This window comes from Lutra lutra, chromosome 11, assembly GCF_902655055.1.
Source record: "Lutra lutra chromosome 11, mLutLut1.2, whole genome shotgun sequence".
Lineage (NCBI taxonomy): Eukaryota > Metazoa > Chordata > Mammalia > Carnivora > Mustelidae > Lutra > Lutra lutra.
Window position 1 is genome coordinate 103343354 of NC_062288.1, and position 26939 is coordinate 103370292.

The 26939-nt window shown below is 45.7% G+C and overlaps 1 protein-coding gene across 11 annotated transcripts in view; it reads right to left on the bottom strand.

Moving 5' to 3' along the window:
* PRKAG2 (protein kinase AMP-activated non-catalytic subunit gamma 2) overlaps window positions 1–26939 on the bottom strand; it is a 247529-nt gene that overhangs the window by 6941 nt on the left and 213649 nt on the right. For all 11 annotated transcript variants that reach the window (XM_047694346.1, XM_047694345.1, XM_047694349.1 and 8 more), the window contains 8 exons: window positions 18727–18808; window positions 17577–17635; window positions 10298–10343; window positions 8663–8717; window positions 7541–7667; window positions 4290–4455; window positions 3904–3941; window positions 2696–2842 (listed from right to left, as the gene is read on the bottom strand). In XM_047694346.1, coding sequence (XP_047550302.1) covers window positions 2696–2842; window positions 3904–3941; window positions 4290–4455; window positions 7541–7667; window positions 8663–8717; window positions 10298–10343; window positions 17577–17635; window positions 18727–18808 — 720 coding nt within the window. The remainder of the gene's footprint in view (window positions 1–2695; window positions 2843–3903; window positions 3942–4289; window positions 4456–7540; window positions 7668–8662; window positions 8718–10297; window positions 10344–17576; window positions 17636–18726; window positions 18809–26939) is intronic.

The following is a 26939-nucleotide window of genomic DNA, read 5'->3' on the forward strand; positions in this document are numbered from 1 at the left end:
ACCCACTGAGCCACCCAGGCGCCCCAGTTTTTACACTTTTAAAGTAGTATTTCAGTCTCTAAGAACTAGCTGCTACTGACTTACATGGGAAAGACGTCCAAGCACGTGCCAGACCAAGAGGTCGTGGTTCATTGTCTATAGTCTTTTCTCCAGGAAGTTCATGTATTAGTATGTTCATATAGCTCAGAGGATAAAGGAACTCTAATAACGTGAAATAGAGTATATTCACACCCCACGTTCTACTTGGGTCTTTTCTAAGTGAGTGGCCCGGGTTGTGAGGGGTTGATTTAACAAATTCTCCTGAACACAGGAAAGGAGTAGGCATCGCGCTTCCTGGAGCGGCTCTGGCTTCCTAGGCCTGAGGCAGCCACGCGCCTGCTGGTTTCCTTGGAGACGATGCTCTTCTCCGTACAGAGCAGTCCCCCACCCCACCACACACCGCGGTGGGCATAGGAAGGAGATGGAAAGGGGAGGAAATTTTGTTTTTAGATTTGTCTCTGATACTGTGTTGGGGATGCTTTCAACATCTTCACTTGCTTTGGATTTCAAAAATAATCACTTTGTTCTCATGACTTTTAAAAGTTTCTCTAGGGGAGTCTGGCTGGCTCAGAAGTGTGTGCGACTCTTAATCTCAGGGTCCTGAGTCAGAGCCCCGTTTGAGTGTAGAGATTACTTAAACTTCAAAAATTTCTCTAAAAAAAGCTTAGGATCTTCAATAATCCTGTGATACAACGCGGTTACTTATAAATTAAAATAATGGCTTCTGCCTAGGATCAAAGAATGCTTTACAGTCTGTGCGAGACGTTTTATTAACGTTCAATAATGCTATTTAAATAACTCTCTTTTGAACTTCTGAAGGTCAAGGGGTGGCCATCTCACCCAGAGAATTAATTCTACCAGGCGGAAATGACCATCGAAAACATTATCTCGTCATTTGCTGCTGAGTCTAAATCTGTGAATATTCCTGGGTGTCAGGAAGCTGGTGTGGCATTTACGTCCTGTCAATAAATCAAATCATTGCTGATACTGTGTGCCTTTTCTCCAACAACTGTATTTAAGCTAAAATTGGCCTTGGTTCCCCAGTTAGGAGTCCTTGGGTGAAAGAAATTATTTCAGTGGGGTAAAAAGTCAAGATGCATAATGAGAAAAGTACTGAATTACATCTTTATTTCCCTCAGTGGCCCATTTCCTATTACGAAGAAATATCTATTGCTCGCCAGATGACCTGAGAAGACAAGCCCATTACCTTTCTTCTTTTACCTGAGAGTAATACATGCTCGAACAAGAGAGCTCAGAGCGGAGGAGCACTGCGCTCTCCGTGTTTACTGGAACTCCGCCACCCAGAAACAGCCAGTCAGTGCTGTGCTGTGGGGCCTTCTAGCCTCTCTTCTACACATATATGTGCATATAAATGAACAGAATCAAAAGCCAGTAACTGGCTTTTTCTCTTAGCAATACATTACTATGTCTTTTTCGTATCAACCAAATACTCTTCGAGAACATTTTTCACTGTTATGAGGGATTCTCTCATGTGGATGTCCATTGTCCTTATAAATAATTAGGATCACTACCTATGATCTTCAAAAGGCACATAATTCTAAGGACCTTATTAAAGGTTAAGATGTATTCCTAAGTCAATGAAAACTCTTTGGAAAACAAGAGTGATGGATATTAAGATTCAAATAGAAATAGAGTTCATATTGAGATGTTAGTGAAATACATTTCAGAAGCCACAGCAGTGGTAACAGGGGGTAGGGGTCTCCCCCCAGGTGAGCACAGGGCAAGGTGGAAGTCTGCAGCACACAATGATAAAAACAGGGCTGTGTTTCTGATGGCTCTGGCAAGGTAGGCTGTGTTCTCGTGCGACCCCTACTTCAAATGTAATGTTAAGGTCGCCTGTTAGCCTAAAAAATTGTCAGGGACTTTCCTCTTGGACTGCATTCTCATAGTTGCAATAAAAAGTACCAGAGCAGACCTATCATTATAAATGGACTCTGCCGACTCAGAGATTGATCCAGAAAGAACACTGCTGCTTCCTTTAGTCCTAGAAGGTGATACACGGGAGAACATTCCTATCCTTGTCTAATAAGAAAGGAAAGAAATGATTTGGGGAGTGGGTATATTGAATTAGATGTGTTATTCGTTGCTCATCTCATGTGTTATTCGACTGCTCATTAAAGCAGTCAAGTATGAGGGCTCATGAGTGCTGAGGGTCAGGAAGTGATGTGATTAGACCGTCTACTATCATCCAAATTGGAAAGAGAAAATTAAAAAATTCGAAAGATAATTTTGATTTCTCCTTCACTTTGTTGAAACTATATAATCACACATTTTTAACTTCAACTTCATAAATACCCTAATGGAACTCAAAGCTCTTGGGACATTTGTTTTCTTAATTATGCAGTTTTTAAACCATGAAAGTCTCTGACACCGGTCTGATTCAACTATGGTATCAGGACTTAACAATTTAATTCAACGAACATTTCCAGATGACCTACGCGGCAGGCAACACGGGAGGTTCCGGAGAGGGAAGCACGATATCCGCCTGAACCTGACTCTGCTTCTCCGGGCGTTCCTGTGATTCACGATCCCCGATCCCCATGGCCCCCCTGGCCAGTGAGTACTTGGGGCAGCAAAGCTGGGGCAGGGGTGGGGAGGGCGAGAGAGTGGGAGGAGCGCGGCCCTGCTGCCTCACCTCAGCCCGCACTATTCTGTCCACGATGGTCTCCAGGATCTCCAGCTTACTACACTTCACGACTCCCTCGAAATACTGCGAGCGGTGCTGAAGGGCCTGGGTCACCGTGATATCTAGGTTATTGTAGGTTTTTTCAGCAGCAAGGTTCTGTAATGAAGTAACGATGCATTACATCCTTTCATTTCGATGCACATTTGTGACCAAAGTCAGTGTCAAGTGATGTGATTTTCAGAAACACTCCTGTTCCGTTACCTGCGGCAACCTTGCGAAGTAGTGACGGCGTTTCCTACAGAGGATCCCCCCCACTCTTTCATACGGAAGAATCCCCCCACTCGTACTGTGTAAGGCTCTCGAGCCTGAGTGAACAAAGTCTTTGGAGACATGGTAAAGGGTGGGAAGTGCCCCAGGGCAGCCAGGAGGGCGCTGAGGGAGCCACCGGGATCAAGCAGTCGTGGGGGAAGAGCAGGCCAGGCAGGCCCAACAGACCCACGTGGCTTTAGCCTTAGACAGTCCTATGCAACCAAACTCCAATCGGCCTGTTTTTGGAAGTCTGCTATTGTTAAGCAGAATAAATGAAACAAAAGGGTTTGAGACAGCCGGCTGCGAAGAAATATTTAATGCCGGGATCAACATTACGGCCAAAAATGATGAGCACGTTTGGGGCTAGCAGAGTTTCAGCTCCCTTTCTTAAAAATACCATAAAACCCTAAGGAAGTGCATTTAAAATGAATAGGGAAAAGAAAGCAGCCTGTGGGAAGATGTGGCACCACTTCTAATAGATTTATACCTGCGATTAAAAAGTAGGACTTTAAATCATCTCCTGAATGCCTTTGCTGTCTTTTTGTTCCCACCAGCAAACCATGGATGTACCTAGCAAGGGACCCACACGTTCCTGTGTGCATGAAGCACTGGCCTCCTGGCAGAATGAATGATGGCTCGTGCATGGAAATAGGACCATTTAAAATATTCACACATGCTGTAGTGCCGGAGAAACTATCCACAGACCGAAAAAATCATCTCTAAAATGCTAATATGTTATTCACTGCTAAGCCAGTGAGTGTCAGGTACAACGACTGTTGGTGGTCTACGGAATCCTCCAATCCGCACAGCCACAAAAGCTATTAAATTAGGGAAAAATGCAAACAGATTAGTGAATAGGTTTTAAATGCATTCTAGATGACAGGTGTGACAAAATTAAAAATACTTACAATTACATCAAATTTGGAATAAATATCCACGACTTTTCCTAAAAATGAAAACAGATGTTAGAAAAATGTCTTAGAAACAAAAAGATGACATTTAAAATCCATCTTAACCAGGTACTTACTAGCAATTAAATATTGCTAAATAACAAACCTATCTAATTTTAAATGAGCATGAAATCACATCTTAATGGAAAATGTGAAAATAAGCCAGTTAGAATTCTCATTAAGCCGAGTGCTCCTTGGTGCTGACTTGATCCGCCATATCTAAATTTTTAGCCCCAAGCCGTGGCTGCCACCCACCGGATCTGATCCGCTGACCATTTAACTGTCAGTTTGCCCCCAGGGGACAAAGCGTGGTCTTCAAGGCCCTGGTATGACCAAACACAGACCTGACTCATCTACCACAGGCAAGGCCGACACTCGTCTTTCTACAAAGACGTTCAAGGCTTTGATGATGGGAGTGTCCGGGTGGATGAAGGCGATGTTGTGGTAGGTCCCAATTCCAAGGGCATCCAGGTTCTGCTTCATGAAGGCAGGCTTTGGCATATCAGACATCTAAACAGGAAGATAAATACAGATGGTCTAGAGCCCAAACAGACCTTTTTAATGTTCACATGTCCACACTTGGACGAAAACTATGTATAACAAATTAAAGTTAGTGTTCTCCACCTATCTACCCGGCTCTCTGAATTAACATGAAGTATTACGTGTCAGAATTGTAGCTTCTGCTCAAACCGGTTTCTAGTCTAAGCTTACATTTAACTACTTAGTAAAATGCTGCAGAAAACACAGATTGTAATGTTCCCCTTCCCCTCACTCACTGAAAACGTGGATGGAAGCGGGAACATGAAGTCTCTTTGGAAATCAAGACCCACAGCCACCCGAGAATCCTTTATTCTGAGTTAGGTTAAATTCCTGGTCCTGCCATCAGCATTAAGTATTACTTATGAAGAACCCACACATTTCCAAACCCAGAGCATCTGATGGGAGCAGTCTGAGCTGTGACTAGGCTAGCCCTCACCCCATCCCACCCTACATCCTGAACTCTCCCGCGGAGGACTCCGACTCGTGATTACTGGGAGCAAAGAACAAACCAACTGAGCAGAATTAGAAGAACCTTTAAAAGTTCACTTTTCTTTTCATGGGTTGTTTTAGAGGAGGAGGGAGAAGGCAGAAGAGAGAAGTCTAGGGTCATGTTGGACTAAAACAAAATAAGGTCTACGGTTTCAAAAATCCACCTTGTGTAAAGGGCACAGTTGAATCCATCCTCCTGGTGTACCTTATAATTATCAGGAAAAGATGAACAATTAGAAGAAACAAAATGTTCAAGTCAAAGAGTTCATCAATATTCAAATCATGAGAATCCTAGAAATTTGGAGAAAAAAAAAGAAAGACCTATTAGGTCATCTAGCCCATCTCGATGCAGGAAAACCCATGTTCCATATTGTACGCTTAGGCTAACGGTCACATGTCTCCAAGGGTAAGGCCACCTTTTCTCAGAAAATGATCTCAATTCAGTAAAAATCAGGGTCTGAAATTTATTTAAAATTCTGTATTTTAATCTGAAAACCTCTAGTTGAATATTCTAAGAGCATGACTTAATCACCATATTGGCCCAAATGCAAGGCAGTACTGGCGGAGGCAACCTCCTCTACTCTTCGTGGAAGAGAGAACACCAAGGCCCGCCTCCAGCTGTTCCTCCTCGTGTCTGCAGGAGCGCGGCTGTCAAAATGGGCTGGACTCGACCTCGTAACCTCTGGGAGACCTGGGGCAGCTTTAACCCACTGAGCCTGCCCACACGGCCTGCCCACAGGGCTGGAGGGAGGGAGGCCGCCGGCCTGCGGGAACCTGCAAAGTCACTCCACCTCGCATCTGCACCACCTCTAAAATGGGGTTAATCAAAATACCTACCTGGGAGGGCAGAGATGAGCACTAGCTGTGTCTCGCGGCGTGCTTAGGACAGTAGCTGACACGTCACACATACCTGAGAGTACACAGCTCGGGCGATTACCATTATTGTACAAGGCTTATTCTCCGAGGGACTAAAAGCCTGTGCGCCCTGAATACACGGCCCCAGCCTCGGTCCCCTTTGGCCTAGACGCTGAGGCGGCCGCCTGAGTAGTGGACGACACAGGTGACATCTGTCCAGCCATCTCTGCACGTCCCTAACTGTCGCCGACATGGTCTCTCCACTAAACCGTGTGCCTTTCAATAAACTTCCTACCTTCTTTCTTAGCATTTATTTAACCATGGAGAGTGTTAGTTTTATAGGTAAACTGCTAAAATGCAGGACTGGGTTGATGGACAAGGGATTTCTCCCAATTACTAACCGCCCCCCGCACCATGTGCTTCTGTCTGCAAAACCGAGGCCGAGCTCTGGGAGGAAGGGCAGTAGCTGCGGAGCGTCACCCAGAATTCGAGTTTCCTTAATTGCAGCTGTGTGTAGAAGGGGACAGGAAAGCTAATGTGATGTAGATTTTCAAAGTCTATTAAATTCTTTTGAAAAATGATTTCACGGGGCCACTGGGCAGCTCAGTTGGTTAAGCATCTAACCTGGGATTCTGGCTCAGGTCCTGATCTCAAGGGTGTGAGATGGGGCCCTGTGTCTGCTCTGCGTGCAGCATGGAGCCTGCTCAGGACTCTCCTTTCTCCCTCTGTCTCTACAACAAATAAACTCTTAAAGAAAAAAAATGAATTCGTGTGATCTCTTCTGAAATAGGAATGAGGCCTACTGGTCACAGCGGGCCACCTGCTACTTTTAAAAAATCTTTTTAAAAGATTTGTTTGAGAGAGTGAGAGTGGAAGAGAGAGAGAGAGAGAGGCAGAGGAGAAGCAGACTTCCCGCTGAGCAGAGAGCCTGATGTGGGGCTCGATCCCAGGACCCTAAGATCATGATCTGAGCCGAAGGCAGACACTTAGCCAACTGAGCCACCCAGGCGCCCCTGACCAACTACTTCTAACCTCAAACTCAGTGCATATAATCCAAAGGAAACAAATTCAAGCCTCTTGTAAAAACTCTGGTCCTTATGAGCCTCTTTTAAAACTGACCAAAGAGATCAATATCATGGATGATTATGAAGACATCTCATTCCAAACGCAGTTGAGAAAACCTACAGAAACAAAGCCTGAATTTGGACCAACATGGTACTCTCATGACGAAATTTTTATCTACTTGTGTTCTTCTATTGCAGCAATTTATAATAAGATAATCCTGGGGACAGTGTTTTTTGAATGTTTCCAAAACCATGATACCAATAAAGTATCACAAGGCAATTTGCTATAAATACCAGCTCAATTTATCTTACATAATAGCACTTTCTTAATTAGATGGGTTGCAAATTGCTTTACTGCCCTCATATTTTAGGTGATAAAATATTCTAATTTAAATAGAGAATTCCAAGTGTTTTTATTATTTTGATACTTGCCCCGAAAGGCGATTGCTTTTTAATTGGAATCAGCCTGAAAAACATACAATTTAAACACGAGTAAGTTGAGAAGCCGCCGCTGAGGAACGGAGACCTCCTACTAATCCCAACTCCAGAATTAACGTCGTCTCCTGAGGTGACGGGAGCCAATTCACGTGAAGTAAACCAGGTAAAGCGGGTGCAACCGCGTCTTTAGAAACACCAGGACTACTTACAAAGAGCTGGAGGAACTTGAGGATTCTCTTGTGGGTGAGAATATAAAGTGCGTTCCCACTGACGGGGTCGATAACCGGCAGTCTGTGGATTTTATTTTTGATCAACGAGTACACAGCGTCGAAGAGGCTGCGGGAAAAGCCGTCAAAGTTGTTAGGAGGCTTTAAAGAAGGAGGTAAAACGCTCTGGACCACCCCTGCTTTAGAAGCATTTTCAGTGTTTCTACATCATAGCCACAAAAGGCTGACTTGACTTGAAGCAGTTTGGGGAAAGTTCTAAACTGGGTATCTCAGCAAATGTTCTGCTTTTGCGGTCTGTGTTGATCGCAGGTACAAGTGCGAGCTGTGGAGCTCGAGGAGAGCCGTTTCTAGTGCGTTTAATGCTGCTGTGCGACAGACGGCGGCGGAGAACCCGGGGACTGCGCACGGCCACCAGCAGCGACGGGGAGCTGTGGCCCCGCACCCCGCACCGGAGCCAACTCAGTGCACCCCGCTTCTGGGCTGTCCTGGCCCCTCCTGGGGCTGCCAATCAGGAGACTGGGCGTTTAGCTGTTTGTTTAGGACTTGGAAACAAACTAATAAAAATCAGTATCTACTTTTTCTCTCTAGTGCCTAGAGTTAGAAGAGTATTTTCATGCGATGTGGAAATGTGTCCGAGCCGTCCCAGAAGGCCCGTGTCACGACGTCTGTGCCAGAGCGCCGCTGAGGGACCGCGTGTTCTTCCGAGCGCCCCCGGACCAGTGTCTAACGGAGGTGGCCCTGCAATGTCAGGGCGCATGAGAGCCCCCGGGGGCAGCTGCTGTAGTGCACGTTCCTGGGCACGACCCTCCAGAGGCCACGGAGCAGGTCAGAGGCGGAGCCCAGGGACGAGCAGTAAGTATTAACAAGCTCCCCAGACGGTTCGTGTGGCAGGTGACCAGGATTTTAAAACTGCTTAGTATGACCATCTTCCCAGTCCCTTATCAATCCTTTCAACAATTAAGCCGATTCCTACTGTCTCTAGATTTATTGAGTATTTGAAATAAAGGAGGCTGTCCCCTATCTAGATTTAAAAAAAATCTATCAATCATGGAAACAAGAATCTGAATGAATGTTTTCAAAGGAGAAAAAACTTTACAGGTTTACCTTGCGTCTGGAGATATATTCACTAAAGGCTTAAATGTTTCTTGTAAATAAAGCTCTGTTTTTATAGAAAGAAAATATGCAATTAGTAACACATTTGGTATTTGCAATTATTATGTAAATTACTCTTCAGTTTATAGATAATAATTAGAAGGATTAAAAACCAAAATCAAATAAATCTAATGTACCGAACACTACTGTATAAATTATAGTTAGGACTACTTTAAACAACTTAAAAACCGTTTTAGGATGTTGCCATTGTGGAAAAATTACATATTTAAAAACAGTATTACAATAAACGTTATAAGAAGAAAAGTCAAGCAATTGGATGTAAAAAGCAGAACCAGCAGAGGTCACTAGAATGCTACCAAATTATCACCCTCCAGAGACAAGCGCTCGTGAAATCCTTTAACTAACTTTTGTAGGTTTTAACAAACTTTGTTCTTTAAGCGTTAAGTTCTATTTTACCAGGCTAACGCTCAGAATCTGTATCTTGGGGGATCTTTGTAGTCTATAGAAATTCTTTCTAAAGATCCACTGTAACTAATTTGCCTTGCTGAGATTTCTCTACAGAAAGCATTCAAGAGTATCCTGACATTACCATTATTACCACCAAATATCACGTAATATCAAATTGTAAATATGCTTGACTCTTGGTCTAACATTACTTGTATACTAGAATTTAAGAGGAAGTATCTCTCTTGGCGTTAAGGTACATATTCATAATAGGCAGTGCGGTAAGATACAGATTTCATGTTGACTGAGTTTGTTTGGTTTGACTTGATAAAGCCTTACAAATCAAATATCTCATTCAACGAAACTTACAGGTCAGAGGGAGTTAGAAGAGCCCCTGGCCCTCAAGAGATTCCAATGGACCCTCAGATTCTGCAGCTGCTACTCACAAAGGTTACTTATCATTCCAAGCAGATTTTCAATTTTTAATTAACATTTTTCTGTCTACAGGTCCCTCCATTTCTATCCAGGATTTTCTCTGAGACTCCCTACAAAGCCCCTCGTCGGTGTTGGTCAGACCGCCTTCCTCAGTCATTCCCACCCATCCAATCCAGCAGGATGGGTCTAAAGAACAGTCACACAGTCATAGAATGAGAATTTTAAAAACAGCTCCATTTCAGAAAAGATACTGTGCTTTTAAAGGGTTATTTTTTCATGTGATTTACCAAAATCTTCCAGTTCAAGGTTCATTTGCTCTATGTTTCCCCATAATTTGTACAGAAATAATTATTAAATGTAAGAACAGATCTTTGCTTTTGTTAGTGGTAGGAGGCATTCCCCTGGTGCATTTTCTAGATAGAGATAAGTCTGCGGGCAAGGACGGCCACACTCAGAAGTAAGTGGCGACTCTGCTGGGAGCTGTGGCTGGGGCCTGAGTGAGCCCATTTGTCCTTGTTGTCCCAGCCTTAGTATACAGACTCGCTGTAGGTTCTCCACACATGTTCGCTCAACAGAGTGGATCGTATTTATAATGGTATGGTTCACCACTGAGATTAAAACAGACCTGTTTTAATGATGTAGTTCATTAAACAGAGAGAGAAAGGTCCATTAAATTAAAACACGTTTTACACACTAAGCAGAACATTTTTTCCTGATATTAAAAGATTAACACCCAATTGTGCTTACCCCTCCATGTTTCAATCTTATGTTCTTCTAATTCATAAATCTGTACCTGCAAATAAGAAAACTTCTTATTTACAAATGTTAACATATATAAGAAAAGTTACTTCATAACCAATGCAGAGTCCCACAATTCAGCAGGTAGAAATAATCAAGATAATTCAAAATACTAGATATACAACAAACATAAAGTGCTCTGCATTTCTTTGAAGAAGTGCCTTCAAAATTTAAAACATAACAGGGGTGTCTGGCTGGCTCAGTCAAAAGCGCGTGTGACTCGAGCTCAGGGTTGTGAGTCTGAGCCCCACAATGTGTGTAGAGATTACTTTAAAAAATAAACTAGTTATAGGGGAACCTGGGTGGCTCAGTGGTTAAGCCTTTGCCTTCGGCTCAGGTCATGATCTCAGGGTCCTGGGATCGAGTCCCGCATTGGGCTCTCTGCTCTGCAGGGAGCCTGTTTCCTCATCTCTCTCTCTCTGCTTGCCTCTCTGACCACTTGTGACCTCTCTGTCAAATAAATAAAATCTTTTAAAAAAAATAAATAAAATAAACTAGTTATAATATTTTCATTTAACATGAAAATTTCTGATACACTTAAATTTTTAAACATATATACCCATCCCTTCTTGTTAAGGATACAAGAAATTTTTAGCAACTCTAGTTTAAAAAGGACAAATGGTTAAATTGTGCTAAGGAGAGATCACAACCAACACCAGAAATACAAACAATTATAAGAGAATATGATGAACAATTATATGCCAACAAATTAGACAATCTGGAAGAAATGGATATATTCCTAGAAACATAAACTACCAAAACTGAAACAGGAAGAAAGAGAAAACCTGAAGAGACCCATAACCAGCAACGAAATTGAATCAGTAATCAAAAACCTTCCAACAAATGAGTCCAGGGTCAGATGGCTTCCCAGGGGAATTCATTTAAAGACGAATTAATACCTGTTCTTCTGAAACTGTTTCAAAAAACAGAAATGGAAGGGAACCTTCCAAACTCATTCTATGAGGCCAGCATTACCTTGATCCCAAAACGAAAGACCCCACTAAAAAGGAGAGTCACAGTCCACTATCCCTAATGAACACAGATACAAAAATTCTTACCACGATGCTAGCCAAAGGATCCAACAGTACATTTAAAGGGTTATTCACCACGACCAGGTGGGATTTATTCCTGAGCTGCAAGGTTGGTTCAACATCTGCACATCAATCAATGTGACACACCACATTAATAAAGGGAGGATGAGAACCATATGATCCTCTCACTAGAAGTCTCCACTAGAAGTCCTCGCCTCCGCAATCAGACAACAGAAGAAATAAAAGGCATCTAAATTGGCAAAGAAGAAATCAAACTTTTACTCTTCTCAGATGATATGATACTCTATGTAGAAAACCCAAAAGACTCGGCCAAAAAACTGCTAGAACTGATACAGGTATTCAGCAGAGTTGCAGGATATAAAATCAACGCACAGAAGTCAGCTGCATGTCTACACTAACAACGAAGCAGCAGCAAGAGAAATCAAGGAACTGATCCCATTTACAACTGCTCCAAAAACCAGAAGATGCCTGGGAAAACCTAGCCAGAGAGGTAAAGGCTCTGTGCTCTGAAAAACAGAACACTTATGAAAGAAACTGAGGAAGACATATAGAAATGGAAAAACATTCCATGCTCACGGACTGGAAGAACAACTATTGTTAAAATGTCTGTGCTACCCGAAGCAGTCTGCACACCCAGTGCAATCCCTGTCAGAGTACCATCAGCATTTTTCACAGAGCTGGAACAAACGCCCTAAAATTTGTATGGAACCACAAAAGACCCCAAATAGCTAAAGGAACACTGGGGGGAAAAAAAAACACCAGGAAAAAAACCCAAAAACCCACACACCAAAAAAACCACCCAGAACTGGAGGCATCACAATTCCAGGCTTTAAGCTGTATTACAAAGCTGTCATCATCAAGGCAGTATGGTTCTGGCACAAAAACAGACACATAAATCAATGGAACAGAACAGAGATCCCAGAAATGGACCCTCAACTCTATGGTCAACTAATCTTTGACAGAGGAAGAAAGAATGTCCAATGGAAAAAAGTCTCTTCAACAAGTGATGGTTGGAAAATTGGACAGTCACATGCAGAATGAAACTGGACCATTTCCTTACACTACACACAAAAATAAAATGGATGAAAGACCTTAATATGAGAGAGGAATCCATCAAAATCTTAGAGGAGAACACAGGCAGCAACTTCTGTGACCTCGGCTGCAGCAACTTCTTGCTAGACACATCTCCAAAGACAAGGGAAACAAAAGCGAGAATAAACTATTGGGATTTCAAGATAAAAAGCTCTTGCACAGCAAAGGAAACAGTCAATAAAACTAAAAGAAGCAGAAGAAGCAGAAGCAGAAGAAGATATTTGCAAATGCCTTATCAGATAAAGGGCTAGTATCCAAAATCTATAAAGAACTTATCAAACTCAACACCCAGAAAACAAAAAAATTTAGCCAAGAAATGGGCAGAAGACATGAACAGATATTTCTCCAAAGAAGACATCCAGATGGCCAACAGACACATGAAAAAGTGCTCAACATCACTTGGCATCAGGGAAATACAAGTAAAAAACAAAAACAAAAACCACCTCACACCAGTCAGAATGGCTAAGATTAACAAGTCAGGAAACGACAGATGTTGGCGAGGATGTGAGGAAAGGGGAACCTTCTTACACTGTTGGTGGGAATGCAAGCTGGTGCAGCCATTTTGGAAAACAGCATGGAGGTTCCCCAGAAAGTTAAAAATAGAGCTACCCTACAACCCAGCAATTGCACTACTGGGTTTTTACCCAAAGGATATGAACATAGTGCTCCAAAGGGGCATGTGTCCCCCAGTGTTATAGCAGCGATGTCCACAATAGCCAAACTGTGGAAGGAGCCGAGATGTCCATCAATAGACGAATGGATAAAGAAGATATGGTATGTGTGTATACACACACAGACACGCACGGAATACATAAACACAATGGAGTATTACTCAGCCATTAAAAAGAATTAAATCTTGCCATTTGCAATGATGTGGATGGAATTAGAGGGTATTCTGCTAAGCAAAGTAAGTCCGAGAAAGACAAATACCGTATGATTTCACTCACACAGAATTTCAGAAACAAAATAGATGAACACAGGGGAAGGGAAGGAAGGAGAAAAGAAGACAAAGACAGGGAGGCAAACCACCCTTAACTCTGGAACAAACTGAGGGCTGCTGGAGGGGAGGTGGGGTGGGGCAGGAGCCGGTGACGGGCATGAAGGAGGGCACATGAGGGAATGAGCACGGGGTGTGATCTGCAACTGATGAGTCACTGACTTCTACCCCTGAACAGTAACACAATGTATGTAAACGAAATTGAACTTAATAAGAAATTAAAAAAAAAAGTTCCATTTCCATTTTGTGGAAAATCAACCATAGAAAATTTTACAAAGACCCTACAAAATCTTTCAAGGGTAAGCTCCCATCTCAGTGAAAATTCCATAGGAATAAGGTTTGAAAGTAAGACTGGCGATCACCCAGGGAAGAACGAGCACACGCAAGATCAACGGCACTGAAGCCGGAAAGGCGAATGCGGGCAGAGACCTGTGGGACCGCGTCCAGTGGCCTATACACATGTGACTGAAGTCCCGAGGAGGAAGGACGAGACAGAAAAAAATACCTAAAGAAACAGCAATCAAAAACTTCCCAAATTAGGTAAAAAGCCAACCTAGAGGATCATGGGAACGCAGCCTAACTGGGGCAGGAGCCACACAAGGAAGAGCGGACACAGGCGCGGGGCCGCCAGTGCTGACACCAGGGGGAAGAGACCGCTTGGAACCAGAAGGAAACGCGGACTCCCCAGAGGACAGAAGGTAAATGTTTCTGCTGACTTCTGACCCCAAGCCCTGGGAGGCCAAAAGACAATGAAATGACATCTTCAATGCGTTAAAAACAACTGTCAACTCCACTTCTGTAAAACAGGGGAAGTGTTCTCCGAGCACAAGGATGACCTCAGGACACTGTGACATGAACAAGAACCACGGTGGCATGTCACAACAGAACCGATGGCGCAATGGGGACGGGGGCGCACACCGACTGACGGTGCCTCGGCACAGAAACTATAGATGCTGTATCTTTTTCCTCCGCATTTTGTTGAAACCGAAAATAAGGGCAGATTAAATGGCGCTACATTATGTAGATAATAGATTGTGTTCAGTGACTGCAGGCACTGGAACTCCCGTGAGCCACGGCGGCACCAGCGGAGCTCTGCCAGCCATGGCGGGGGACGGGGCCGCACTAGTCCCTGGCTGCAGACAACTAGAAAATGGGAGAAATGTGTGCAGGAACGGTTCTCAGACACTGGGCTATTGGCGCCCCCGGGAGAAGGCCTGCAAACACACGGAGCCCCATGCTCACAGCTCTCTCTAGATGTGACCCAGCCAGGGCGCCACACTCCCGCTGAGTTAGGGAGACAGAAACCAAAGTCTGGGGCAGACGGGGCCAGGGGGAATCTGTGGCCAGAAACCCAAACAGGAGGAGCTGTCCAGGACGAGAAGAGAAGGCGGAGCTGAGATCTCCTAGAGTTGTTGTTGTTGTTGTTGTTGTTGTTGTTTTAAGATTTCATTTATTTATTTGACAGAGATTAAGAGAGCATAAGCAAAGGGAGAGGCAGGCAGAGGGAGAGGGTGAAGCAGACTCCCCGTTGAGCAGAGAGCCCGATGTGGGGCTTGATCCCAGGACCCCGGGATCATGATCTGAGCCGAAGGCAGACACTAAACCGACTGAGCCACCTAGGCGCCCCCTCCTAGAGTTTCTGACCGGAAACGAAGCGGGGCGTACCCAGGGTGAAAGCACACCAGGCCAGGCCAAGACCCACAATGGAAGCCACTGTGTCCCGTGAATGGAAAGTCCTCGCTAAACCAGCAGGGAATTCCAGGGAGCTCCTGGAAGTAACAGGACTGAACCAGTCAAAGACGAACACTCTAAGGAAGCTTAAAACCCGCCCCCGATAAAAGCATTTGAAAAGAGGTGCATCATCATGGGGGAAATGCGAATCGGAACCACGATGGGATGCCACTGCACACTTGTCAGAAGAGCTGGCATCAAAAAGACAAGAGACAGTAAGTGCTGGCGAGGATGTGCAGCAAAGGGGACCCTTGTGTACCGTCGCAAGAAGGCAAGCTGGTGCAGGCACCGTGGAAAACAGTATGGACTTTCCTCAAAACATGAAAATTAGAGCTACCATAGGATCCAGTAACTTCACTGTGTGTGTGTGTTTTTTTTTCCTTAAGATTTTATTTATTTATCTGAGAGAGAGAGAGAGCATGAACACGAGAGGTGGGAGGGCCAGAGGGAGAAGACTCCCTGCCAAGCGGGAAGCCCAATGTAGGACTCGATCCTGGGACTCCAGGATCATGACCTGAGTCGAAGGCAGTTGCTTAACCGAGTCACCCAGGCGCCCACTCTGGGTATTTTCCTGGGAAAAAAGCCCTGCAAATACTAATTTGAAAAGATATATGTACCCCTATGCTCGCTGCAGCAGGGCTCACAATAGCCACGATAAGGAAGCAGCCCAAGTGTCCACTGATAGATGAACGAATGTACATACACACAGACACACACGCGCGCGTGCGAGAATTAGTCATAAAAAGGAATGGAATCTTGCCATTTAAATGTGGCAACATGGAGGGACCTAGAGGGAATCAGAGAAAGACAAATAATACATGGTTTCACTTACATGCAGAATCTAAAAAACAAATGAGTAACAAATATAGTCATCGGTACAGAGAACTGGTGGTCACCAGAGGGTAAGGGAGTGAGGAGAGAAGAAAACCGGTAAAGAGGACCGAGAGGTCCAGACCCCTAGTTACAGAATAAACAAGTCACAGGGATATAGTCAATAAAACTGTAACCAGCTTTGTAAGGGGACAGAAGGTAACTAGACCAATTGTGCTCATCAGTTTGTAATGTACGTAAACATGTATTCACTATGTTGTACACCTGAAACTAATATAATATTGTATGTCAATTATAAATAAAAAAAACAACTTTGGGCTGCATATTTAGACAACTGCTTTTATAGAAATTTTGATTTAATTAGCTACTGCTAAGAGTTTTATTTTTTTAAGACTTATTTATTTTAGAGAAAGCAAGTGTGTTTGCAAGGGTGAGGAGGAGCAGAGGGAGAGAGGGTCCCAAGCAGGCTCCCCAGGGAGCGCAGAGCCCCACGTGGGCTGAATCCCACAACCCTGAGATCATGAGCCAAAACCAAGAGTTGGACACTTAACTGACTGAGCCACCCAGGCACCCCTTGCTGAGATCTTTAACAGGGGTTTAGCTGTATTTCATCAAAATATATCCAGTTAATAGTCATACTTGTGATTTTGCTAGTTCAAAAGCAGACATATGACCCTTATAAAGAAAACCAATATTTACCTGCGTGGGTGGTATTTAAGAAATCAGATTCCTCATGTGAAATAAATATGGGATACTTACAAAATTGTTGGTTAAAGTTAATTCTGAGGGTATCTCTTATGTTTTTACTTTCCTCATTTTACATAGGAAATTAATTATTGGGCAATATTAGCTGTTACATGTAAAACGAGTATTGGATTGTCTTTTACCTTTCAGATACCCAAAAGAGCATTAAAGAAAAAAATTATGCAGTTCTGTCCTTGCCCACCCCTGTCAAAAACACTCCCTCCCCCCCAACAAAAACCAAAACCAAAACCAAACGAGCTGGTAGAATCACAAAAATCACAGTGTTCGATAAAAGGCCTTATGTGGTTCTCAAACTATGCTCTTAGAAAACAGCTGGACAAGGAACCAGGGACCAGGGAGTTCTCCCACTAAAATTAGCCAGTGGCAGTCTTTTTGTAATTGGCAGAAAAATATCAAAACTGAATTTCTCTAATTTTAAGTTTTACTTCTTTAAAACCACAGAGTACATACAGTTCTTGTGAACAGTTTAGGGGGTGACTGCATGAGGCCGCAGTCCCACGGACAGGCCTGGGAAGATAAGCTCTGGGGCACTGGAGTGGTGTGGGGCGGGTTTGCCTTTGTCTGCGGGTCCACGCAGTCACAACACCGCGACACGCCCACAGTGCATCAAAGACGATAAATTCAGTAACTGATGTATGCTGATGTGCCCTGCATGGTATATATTATATATTTGTACAAATCAACTCCCAGCACCCCCCACCCCCAACATACACAGAAATACACCACTCCAATGACCCATGTAAGGATTTCTGGCACTTACCATGGGTGACTTATAGTATCTATGTAGTATATTTATGAAATCTGTAATTGTTAGCATTCCTGGAACAAAGAATGATATGTTAATATAAAACTATGAAAAATTTCATAGGATAAGCAAGACTGGAATCTTTTCTAGAAAAGCTCTTAAAACACACTTTAAACCTATCAAGCACAGTTTAACATATTCTATTATTTAGGACTATTAGTCTGTTAATTATCTACAACAAATGGAGATAAATTTAGTTGTACTTGTACTTGTATTTACTGTACCTGACAGTAAGTACAATAGACTCAGCCACGGTATTTGGCAATTCAGTGGTGGGGAACTGATTAATACAAAACCTCACAGGAGACTTGCAGTGACATGTAAATAATTTAAAATACTTTAAGGTAAGGTAAGGTATTCCAAAAGCTTTAGACACAGGACACTTCCGGAGGCATGTGGATTGTTTCCCGAGAAGCATTCTCCAAATGATGGTTCTTTAAGTACTGATTTAGCGCCCAGTTATTAAGTGCCTACTGTGTGCCAGATGCCAAGAGTACAATGATGAAGAAGACATGAAACTTTTCTTTGAGGGGATTGTCCCCTAGGGTGGGAGGCAGACCCACCGATGGTATTAAACCAGACGCGCACTAGCAGAGATGACATCTGCCGTCTACCATGACCTGCACGGTGGGAAATTCTCCAGCTCAGACACTGAGTTACAGGACATTTCCGATAGGATAGCAATGATTTAGCACAGGCATTGATGCTGTCTCTGTCACTTCATTCACATGGTCCACAAGGGGTCAGCCACAGGAGCGGGGACTGCCCAGTCACGTACACGTGAGCAAAGGCGGCCAGAGGTCAGGAGTCTGAGCACAGTGTCCCCTGTTCCCTGGCCTCACAGGAACTGGCAAAGATATAGAAGCTCCTTCGGGGAGCCGGGGAGGTAATGAATCAAAAGAAACTGGATAAATAAATAAATATGGCAAAGAGACTCAGTGGGAGCACATAGGTGTTTTGAATTTGCTAGTGGCCCCACCTTCCCCGGACATAAAAGCCCAGAGTCCTTCAGCTTGGCAGAGTTTTCGAGACTGAATTCCAGACCAGCACCTATTAGGATACCTTGGGCTTTCTGCTCTTAGGCTCCCGGGCCCACACTGCTTACCTACAAAACTTTGTTTCTTACTCTCCCACAGTGGCGCTGCTCGAACACCATTGGCTACTAAGGCAAAGAAGGCCTTTTTCACCTAAAGACAAACAAGAGAAACAAAAACATACTTTAAAGTCCATACACCAGGGGAGAAATACCTCCAACCCTAATATCCAGCCAGATTTTACTGGTTATCTTCAACATTAGTTTTATAAGTTTGAGAGGCTAAAAAGAGTTGAATTTATCCACACTGGCAAAAATGCTTTTATATTCTACTTAAAAACTGGAGACTTTTTGCAATGGAAACAATGTGATTCACTTAAAAAACTTTTTTCATTTTATCTAAAGACTTTGTACACACAGAGACTTTACACAATTAAAACTGTATAAAAGAATTCAACTTCAGTTTAATTTCTCCTATATGTGGCTATTAGTTCATTTCGAAATGCTAAAGTTATACCAAATGACCTGAAATGAAAATCTGTTTCTCTTATGTTCAGTAACAGAACGCGCAAGCACTTTTTCTCACTTCCCGGAGGCTGAGAAGAGGTGTGAGGGAGGGTATATCCTTGCACTCTCACATCGTCTAGAGACAAACATCCAGCGTGCGCCTGGCCCTGTTCCGGGTGCGCACAGACGGCATCGCCGGGACCCCGCGGCACAAGCCCGTCTGGGGGCTGCACCAGGCACAGCAGGCACCGGGGGTGGGGGCGTGTTGTGTGTGTGTGAGCAGCCCAAACTCAGTGCTGAAGATGACCCCCCACACGCCCAGAACAAATACACACAGGGAAAGTGGTTCCCCTTTATTAAGACCACAGAGATGTCCCGGGATTCTGGGATGGAGCCCCGCATCGGGCTCTCTGCTCAGTGGGGAGCCTGCTTCCTCCTCTCTCTGCCTGCCTCTGCCTACTTGTGATCTCTGTCAAAAAAAAAAAAGAAAAAAAAATCTTAAAACAAAAAAAACAAAAAAAAACAAAAAAAAACAAACCACAGAGATGAAGATGAAAGCAAGTTGGAAGTATCACCCAGAGCTGCTAGAGGCCAATGTCGTTCAGTCACAGCAGCTACCTCAAGTGCTGCTGTGAAACAGGCGGCACCATAAACTGTAGAAAAATGCCCGAGCCACAGTGTACATATATCAGGAATCCCGAAAACATTCATGCTGTCTGCACACTCGCTTTCTCTCTATTGGACTATGTAGTCATCCTGAGGGTTAGGAGCAGGAATCAAAGATGGTCACTGTGGCATTACTTCTAATATTCAGATCGGAAAAGGATCTTCCCCCAACAAAAGAAAATGTATTAAATACTGGATTACCAATGGGGAAAAAGTATCAAATAGTAGAATTAGGAAGAACATGCTGAAGTAAAATATTATAAAGAAGGTTTATGTGAAACCAGTGAAAACATAGACTCTAAAATTATACATTATAATTATGTAAAATATGTGTTTAAATGAAAAATGTCAAAGAGAAATAAGCAAAAAATTAAGTGATATTAAGGAGCTGGGACAGTGACAGTGTGTTTTCTTTGAAAAAATGTCAATGTGGCATTTTCTACTGAAGAAGGTTCTTCTCTCTCCCACTGTATGCCAGACCCCAGCTAACTTAATAATGAAAAAAAGTGAGAGAATTACAGGAGCCCAGAGCTTCCCATCAGGCTCAGGCTCCCAACCAATTCAGCATCGGTTTATGCCTTTATTATGACACACTTTGCCTCTGCTTGGCAGGAGTTACGTAGGAGCTCGGTTCCCCTACGTGAGTCCAGGGATGATGGGTGGGCGAGGAAATCTCATTAATTGTTACACGTGGCCCAGCCCAGCCCAGCCCAGCACTGTGTCCTGCCAAGTACAAGCCCATGGGGACCCCGCCTGTCTGCTGTATGAATGGCCCAGGACCGGGAAGAGGCATAGGGCCACTCACCCCTCTGGGCCCAATCACGGGTGACACGAGAGAGAAATAGCAACTCTGCGGCATCCGGAAACGGGTCAAATACTCTTTGAGCCACAGTGTGTATCGAGAATCATGAAAACATCCGTGCTGCTTGTGTAACTAACTGGCACCCAGGGATGGCGGGCCGATTTGTAAGGTTTGCTATTTTTACCTGGGTGGTGCTCTGGGAACCCCTGACTGTGGTCCCAGAAAATATTATAAAAGAATACGGGGAGAAGTCACAGAAAAATGGATTTTAGGACACATTAAATATGAGCTAAGCTTGTTTTTCTAAACTGGCTGGAGTAGCAAGGGACGGCGGGGACCTTGTAACCGCAGATTACTTACTGTCTTCTAAAAAAAAACGGATTTAGTGGAGAAAACCAATTTTAAAATAGTTTATCAAGATCATCCATGACACCCTAAGTGACCACAGCTGTTGAAAACCCATCCCAGAGGGCTGCGGGTCTGCCCACGATGAAGTGACTGCAGACGCCCGGCAAAACCTGCAGGTCACCGAGAGCCCCGCGGCCGCCGCGCGAGGAGGCTCGAGAAGCCACCGTTCCCCAGAGAAGAGCAGCACGTGACTCGAGCGCCGCAGTCATTTTGGAACTTTTCTGTGCGGATTTTCAAGATCGTTTCAAACAGGTGAATCTCAACAGAAAGTTGGAGTCTATCAAAAGGAATCAAATCTACCCCAGGCAGGTTAAAGCGACAAAACCACAGCTAAGTGCACGTCGCAGACAAGATGCTAAGAGTCCAAGGCCAGGAGAAAATCGGCGAGCGAGAAAAGACACACGTACGTGTTCAAAGCAGCAACAGTCCACCGACAGCCCAGCAGGTGTCCGTTTCAACTGTCAAGTGCGATGACGGTTCCTCGGAAACGTGCAGAACTCGGTGCTTCCCGGGGCTCGCGTCCCTACGAGTCTGCACCCGAAAAGCTCTTAAACAGCCCTACTGGCTATGAAGTGAGTATTTGAGTCTAATGGCCGGTGCAGACAGACCGACCGACAGAAGGATGCATGGCAGGTCCGCCCGGGGGACACCCAGGCCGTGACAAGGACACCAGACGCTGACACGGCGCATGGCTTCTGTGAACTGCGCCGCAGCCGGGCAGGGTGGGCGGTGGGAAAACCCCCACCGAGGCAGCAGTCCGAGGGGCAAGAGAAAGGCGAGAACTTAACGTGAAAAAGCACCGTCGTGGCCACAGAGAAGCCAAAGCAGCAAACACTAAAGGAAAACACTTGGAAGTCAAATACCACCCGCGTCCCTGTGAGGGGAGAATCACCGGACCCCCTAGAAGCTTCTGTGCGCTCAGGTCGTTGGCCCTCTCCGCGCCTTGGCATTCTGAGTTACAGAATGGGACGACAGGTGATGCTGTCACAGGGGACCGTGCGGGCTGAGCGGGCCTGATGGGAAGATGCGCAGCCGGGGTCGGCACAGAGAGCCCAAAGGAGTCAACGCTTTCGTTTCCCACCGCAGACGGACCCAGCCAGAAGCAGACGGAGACGGACTGTTTTAATCTCACCCACATGCACCGCTGACACGTCCATACCTCCCGGAGGGAGGCACAGTTCCGCCCTCCCAAGACCCAAGACGACCCTGGGGGTGGGCGAGACCCAGCCCCGGAGATGTGGAGCAGACGGTGGGGTCGCAGGGCCCTGTGCCGAGCGGCCCCCCGGCAGCTTCCGGTCTGGCCGCGCCTCCTTGGCCATCTCGAAGCCTCTAAAACTTGGCTTTCTCCACACCACATGCACAGCGTTGAAGAGCAACCGCAAACTCTACTTAGAAAATTCTTCCCAATGATGGGAGGCGCAGGGAGTGACCCGTGACCAGTGACCAGGACAAAAGACGGCGGCCCAAACTGGCTGTAATCTGTAGGAAAAAGCTCTGGGGGGGGGGTGTCCTCGCGCACCTCTGAAAACTTTCAACTGATATGCGATTTGCTCAAAGTGTTTATCAGTTTTAAAACGTATCTTTTAATAGGATTTTCAAACAACTGAATGTGATAATTAGATAAGGAAAGAAGAAAAATAAACTTTAAATATAGAAATGATTTTTTTAAAACAGTAAGTCCTAAGAGATTCCGCCGTCTCCGGGCAAGTGGAACATCCGTGCTCCAAATAATGGGAATGTGGTTCCTTGGCCGCTTCACTGTTCTCCATACAGTTTCACCCCGATTTTCAGTAATTAAGCTGATTGTGGGGCTTTTAAAAATAACACTGATGGGGACCAGCTAAAGCTCTGGAAAACTATCTAATTTGGTTTCTTACTGTTTACCTCAGAGCTTGCCTGGTGGTTTGAACACCACGGAGGCCTCTCTCTCGTGTCCGCTGGCTCTCCTGGAGCTGCGCGAGGAGGGGGCCGGCCTCGTAGGTGAGGGAGCCCAGACCTTCTGGCTCCAGCCCAGCTGACACTGAACTGGTCTTTGCTTTTTTTTTTGTTTTGTTTTGTGGGGTTTTTTTTTTTTTTGGCACTTCTATGCCACACAGTTCCTTCTACTTCAAGTGCACCTACCTTCAACTCTACGTATGAAAACCTGGTTGACCTTTAACTTCTAACTCCACAACCTAAGCCACCCCCATCATTCCAGTCAAGGATGGCACCCCTTCCCTCTACTCCCCCAGTGCCTCATTCAGCCCCTTTCTGTTACTTCTGCAGTCTCCCTGTGTCTCCTTAGGCTTAAAAATGGCAAAGCAAACACACTTCCAACACGTTTTCCTCCTGAAAAGCTCTGTCGAAACTTCAGGGAATAGAAGCTGGAAACGGGATGAACCAGGAGGTCTGCGGGTCAGAAAGCAGGCGGAGGAGGTTAATGAGTGACAAGGCCCCGGAGATGTGGAGCAGACGGTGGGGTCGCCTTGCTGGGGAGGGGCAGGGTGGGTGAGAAGCAGACCAACCTTTCCCTGCACGCGGAAGACCCAAGACTGGAGGCCCTGGCGGGGGTGGGGGCGGGGCCAGAGGGGAACAGCAAGCCTGGTTTAGATCGGGGAATGGCCCGCCACGCCACTACCACCATCACCACCGAGGATCGTTTTCTGGAGAACCCGCCCTGCAAACATGACGCACGGATGTGAGCACTGGGGGCTGCTGGTGAAACCGACCAGTGGTGCTGGGCAATCCCGCTGCCCGCCCTTCCGTCCCAACAGGCAGCCTAGACTCAGCTGCTTGAGGAGACCTGGAGCGCAAAGCCACACACTCCCATTGTGGGCACATCTTCCCCGGAAGGAAATGGAATCAAAACTTCCCAGGGGTAGAATCCAAGGCAGAGAGAGAAAGAGGCAGGACAGGAATATTAAAGGAGGACTTCAGGGAGCCCAAGACCTGCAAACCGAAGTCTCAGAAAAAAAAAAAAAAACAGTAGGAAGAAAATTACCAAAGACGCGCACACCAGGTTCCAATGGCGCACGGGGGGCCCGGCATGAGGAACACACAGACCACAAGGAGGCCCGTTAGTCTGGAATTCTGGAGTACCAGAGAGAAAGAGAAAATCCCAACACTTTTAGAGGAGAAAACTCATATAAAATGACATAACCCATTTCTCTTTAATACTTGCATCCAAAAGCAGTGGAAGGACGCTTTCAAATTTCTAAATAAAGATGATTTTCATTTTGGAATGCTATACCCAGCAGTCCATACGGTGAGTCTGAAAGATACAAATACTTAATATTTCACATGATGACCTCCGTGCATCTGTCCATGAGAAGCGCTGGGGTTGAGTGTGACCCCGCAGCATTCGTATGTGGGAGCCCTCACTCCCAGTACTGACGGTATCAGGAGATGGGGCCTTTCGGAGGTGAGTTTAGATGAGGTCATGCAGGTGGGGACCCCACAATGGGCTTAGTGGCAGAGCTCTGCCCTGTGAGGATGGGGAGAAGGCAGCAGTCTGCCAGCAGGAAGGGAGCCCTCCTGGGGAACTTCACTGACCACCATCTCCATCATGGACTTACAGCCTCCCCAGCTGCGAGCAGTCGGGCCCTGCTGCTGGAGCCCCCGGGCTGTGCTGGTTGTGACGGCAGCCCAAGTGGGCTAAGACAGTAGCTACGGAAGAATGTGCCCCACCCTGCAAAAGGGAAGAGACCAAAGAAGCAAAAAGCATGTGTTCAAAAGTCAGGTGTTGCAATGGAGGAGGAGGAGGAGGTATTCCCGGCCTCGGGAGACAGGGGTGAGCAGGACGGGGTTGTGACAGCCAGAGCAGGAAGACCAAGGACCCAGAGGGAGTGGCTCCACGGGGAGCTGAAGACATGACCGACAGGTCTGACCACACAGAAAATTCCATCAAGAAGTCAGAAGGTGTGGAAAGGCGTAGATGGTCAAAATAAGAAGAGGAGAGTTCTAAAGTCAGGAATAACACTGAACGGTACAAAGAAGGAAACGGGAGCGTAATTAGTTACCACTGGGCTCGGTGGAGTGAATAAAACGGACACAGTCCAAATGATGACATCTCGCCGGGAAGGAATTCACCGCCCCTCAAGACCTGGTTACGCTGGGAAGATGAGGGCAGGGAGGAGGCCACACAAGGGGCAGGACCCCCCATCCACCCGGCCTGGAAGTAAAACACGCCTCAAGTCAGGGAAGCGACGTGATGTGGCCGTCCAGTCTAGACTGCATCGCTGAACTGGCTGTTTCTGGGCAGCATGACAAGGGTGTGACAACAGGGACAGGGGCTGCTGTGTTTGACTGTAAGCTTTTCATACCGTTTGATGCGTAAAACTGCTCCTATCTCCTTCTTTGAAAACCCACACGTGGGTCCCCAGTGTGCCCCAGTTAGCGCAGGCTTGTGGAGGGCAGGGCCACGCGTCTTCATCCCCCCCGCTCTTCACACAGTGCTCGGCCCCCAGTTTTGTTCTTTTCTGGGACACTCATATGCTATCATGTCCCACGTTCTGTAGACCGTCTACTTACTCACGGATCCTGAAAACAGATTAGCTTGTTAAGGAATCTTTCTGTATTTTATTCTTGGCTATCTCCAGTTTCAAGTCCTCTGTGAAGTAGATGATGCCATCAAAGTCAGTACTACTGAAGTCACCGTCCCAGATACTGATGAGCCGAGTGTACAAGAATCCTGTTTCTTAGCTTGGGTTCCCCAGCAGGCAGAGCCTGGCCTGCATGTCCTTTACTGGGAACGTGACTGGAGGAGTAGGTGTACAGGACCGGCGTGAAACAGGCTAGCGGATGAGCCCGTGTGCCGATAGGGGGCTGACATGGCCACAAACATGGGCAGACTGACTCAGTCTTGCTGGCATCTTCTGGGGACTGTCCACTCTGAGGGTGCAAGGTGGAGGCATCTCTCCCCTGGTGTCTGTCCCCCACTGGTTAAGGAGACTGGGGGTATGCTGGCAGGCCTGGGCTGAGGTGCCACCCCATGGTACCTGTGTGACTGGAGAGGTGGCCGGAGTCACAGGTGACTTAAGTGGATTTTAAAAGGACGCAGTGGACACGGTGCTCTGGGCTGAGATGTCATCAACGTCCTTCTGAGGCCCAGACCGAGCCATGAACTTGCTCACAGCGTGGACAGCCTGCACTCCCGCGCCAGCTCCATCAGCTGTCTAGCTGAAACCGAGACATGCCTGTCCTGTTTTACCTCAGCTGTGGAACTATCCAGAAGGGAAATTGGGCTTGACTTCTGTGACTTTTTGTCAATTCATGGTAGGTTCCATCTTCCAAAGAAGATGACTTCTTCTTTGACTTTCACTAATCATTCATTCACACATCTTACCTGGGACGGGCACCACATTCCACACCCACAGGATTTTTTTTTTTCTTTTTTGAATCTGTTTTCTTTCATCTCTAGCCTGGGGCCCAGAACGCTTTTTTACAATTCCCAAAGGCTTGGCGATCTGCTTTCTAAGTCCCTTTATTACACTGGAATGCGATTCATCTGGGTCAGAAAGCAAACTGGTTCAGTGGCACCCTCCCAGCATCTCTACACCCATCTCAGGCTCCGGTTTCCTCTAATCACCATCTATGGTACTTTTTCCACTTCCACTTCCACCATTTTCCTTGATAGGGAAGAAGTACAAAAAAAGTTGAGGAGTTTTATTTTTTCTTTCTTTGCACCTGCGGCATGGATCCCTCTCATTCCTTCTTGCTTTTATTTATTTTTACTTATTTTTCTGAGGGTGGGGGGAGGGGCCCAGGGAAGGGACAGAGAGAATCTTAGCAGGCTAAATGCGCAAAGCCCGACTCAGGGCTCGATCTCACGACCAGAACGGAAATCAAAGGTCGGTCACTTAACCCATGGAGCCACCCAGGCGCACCGCCCCCCTTGCTTTTAAAATAAGCAAGCCCTGCATCC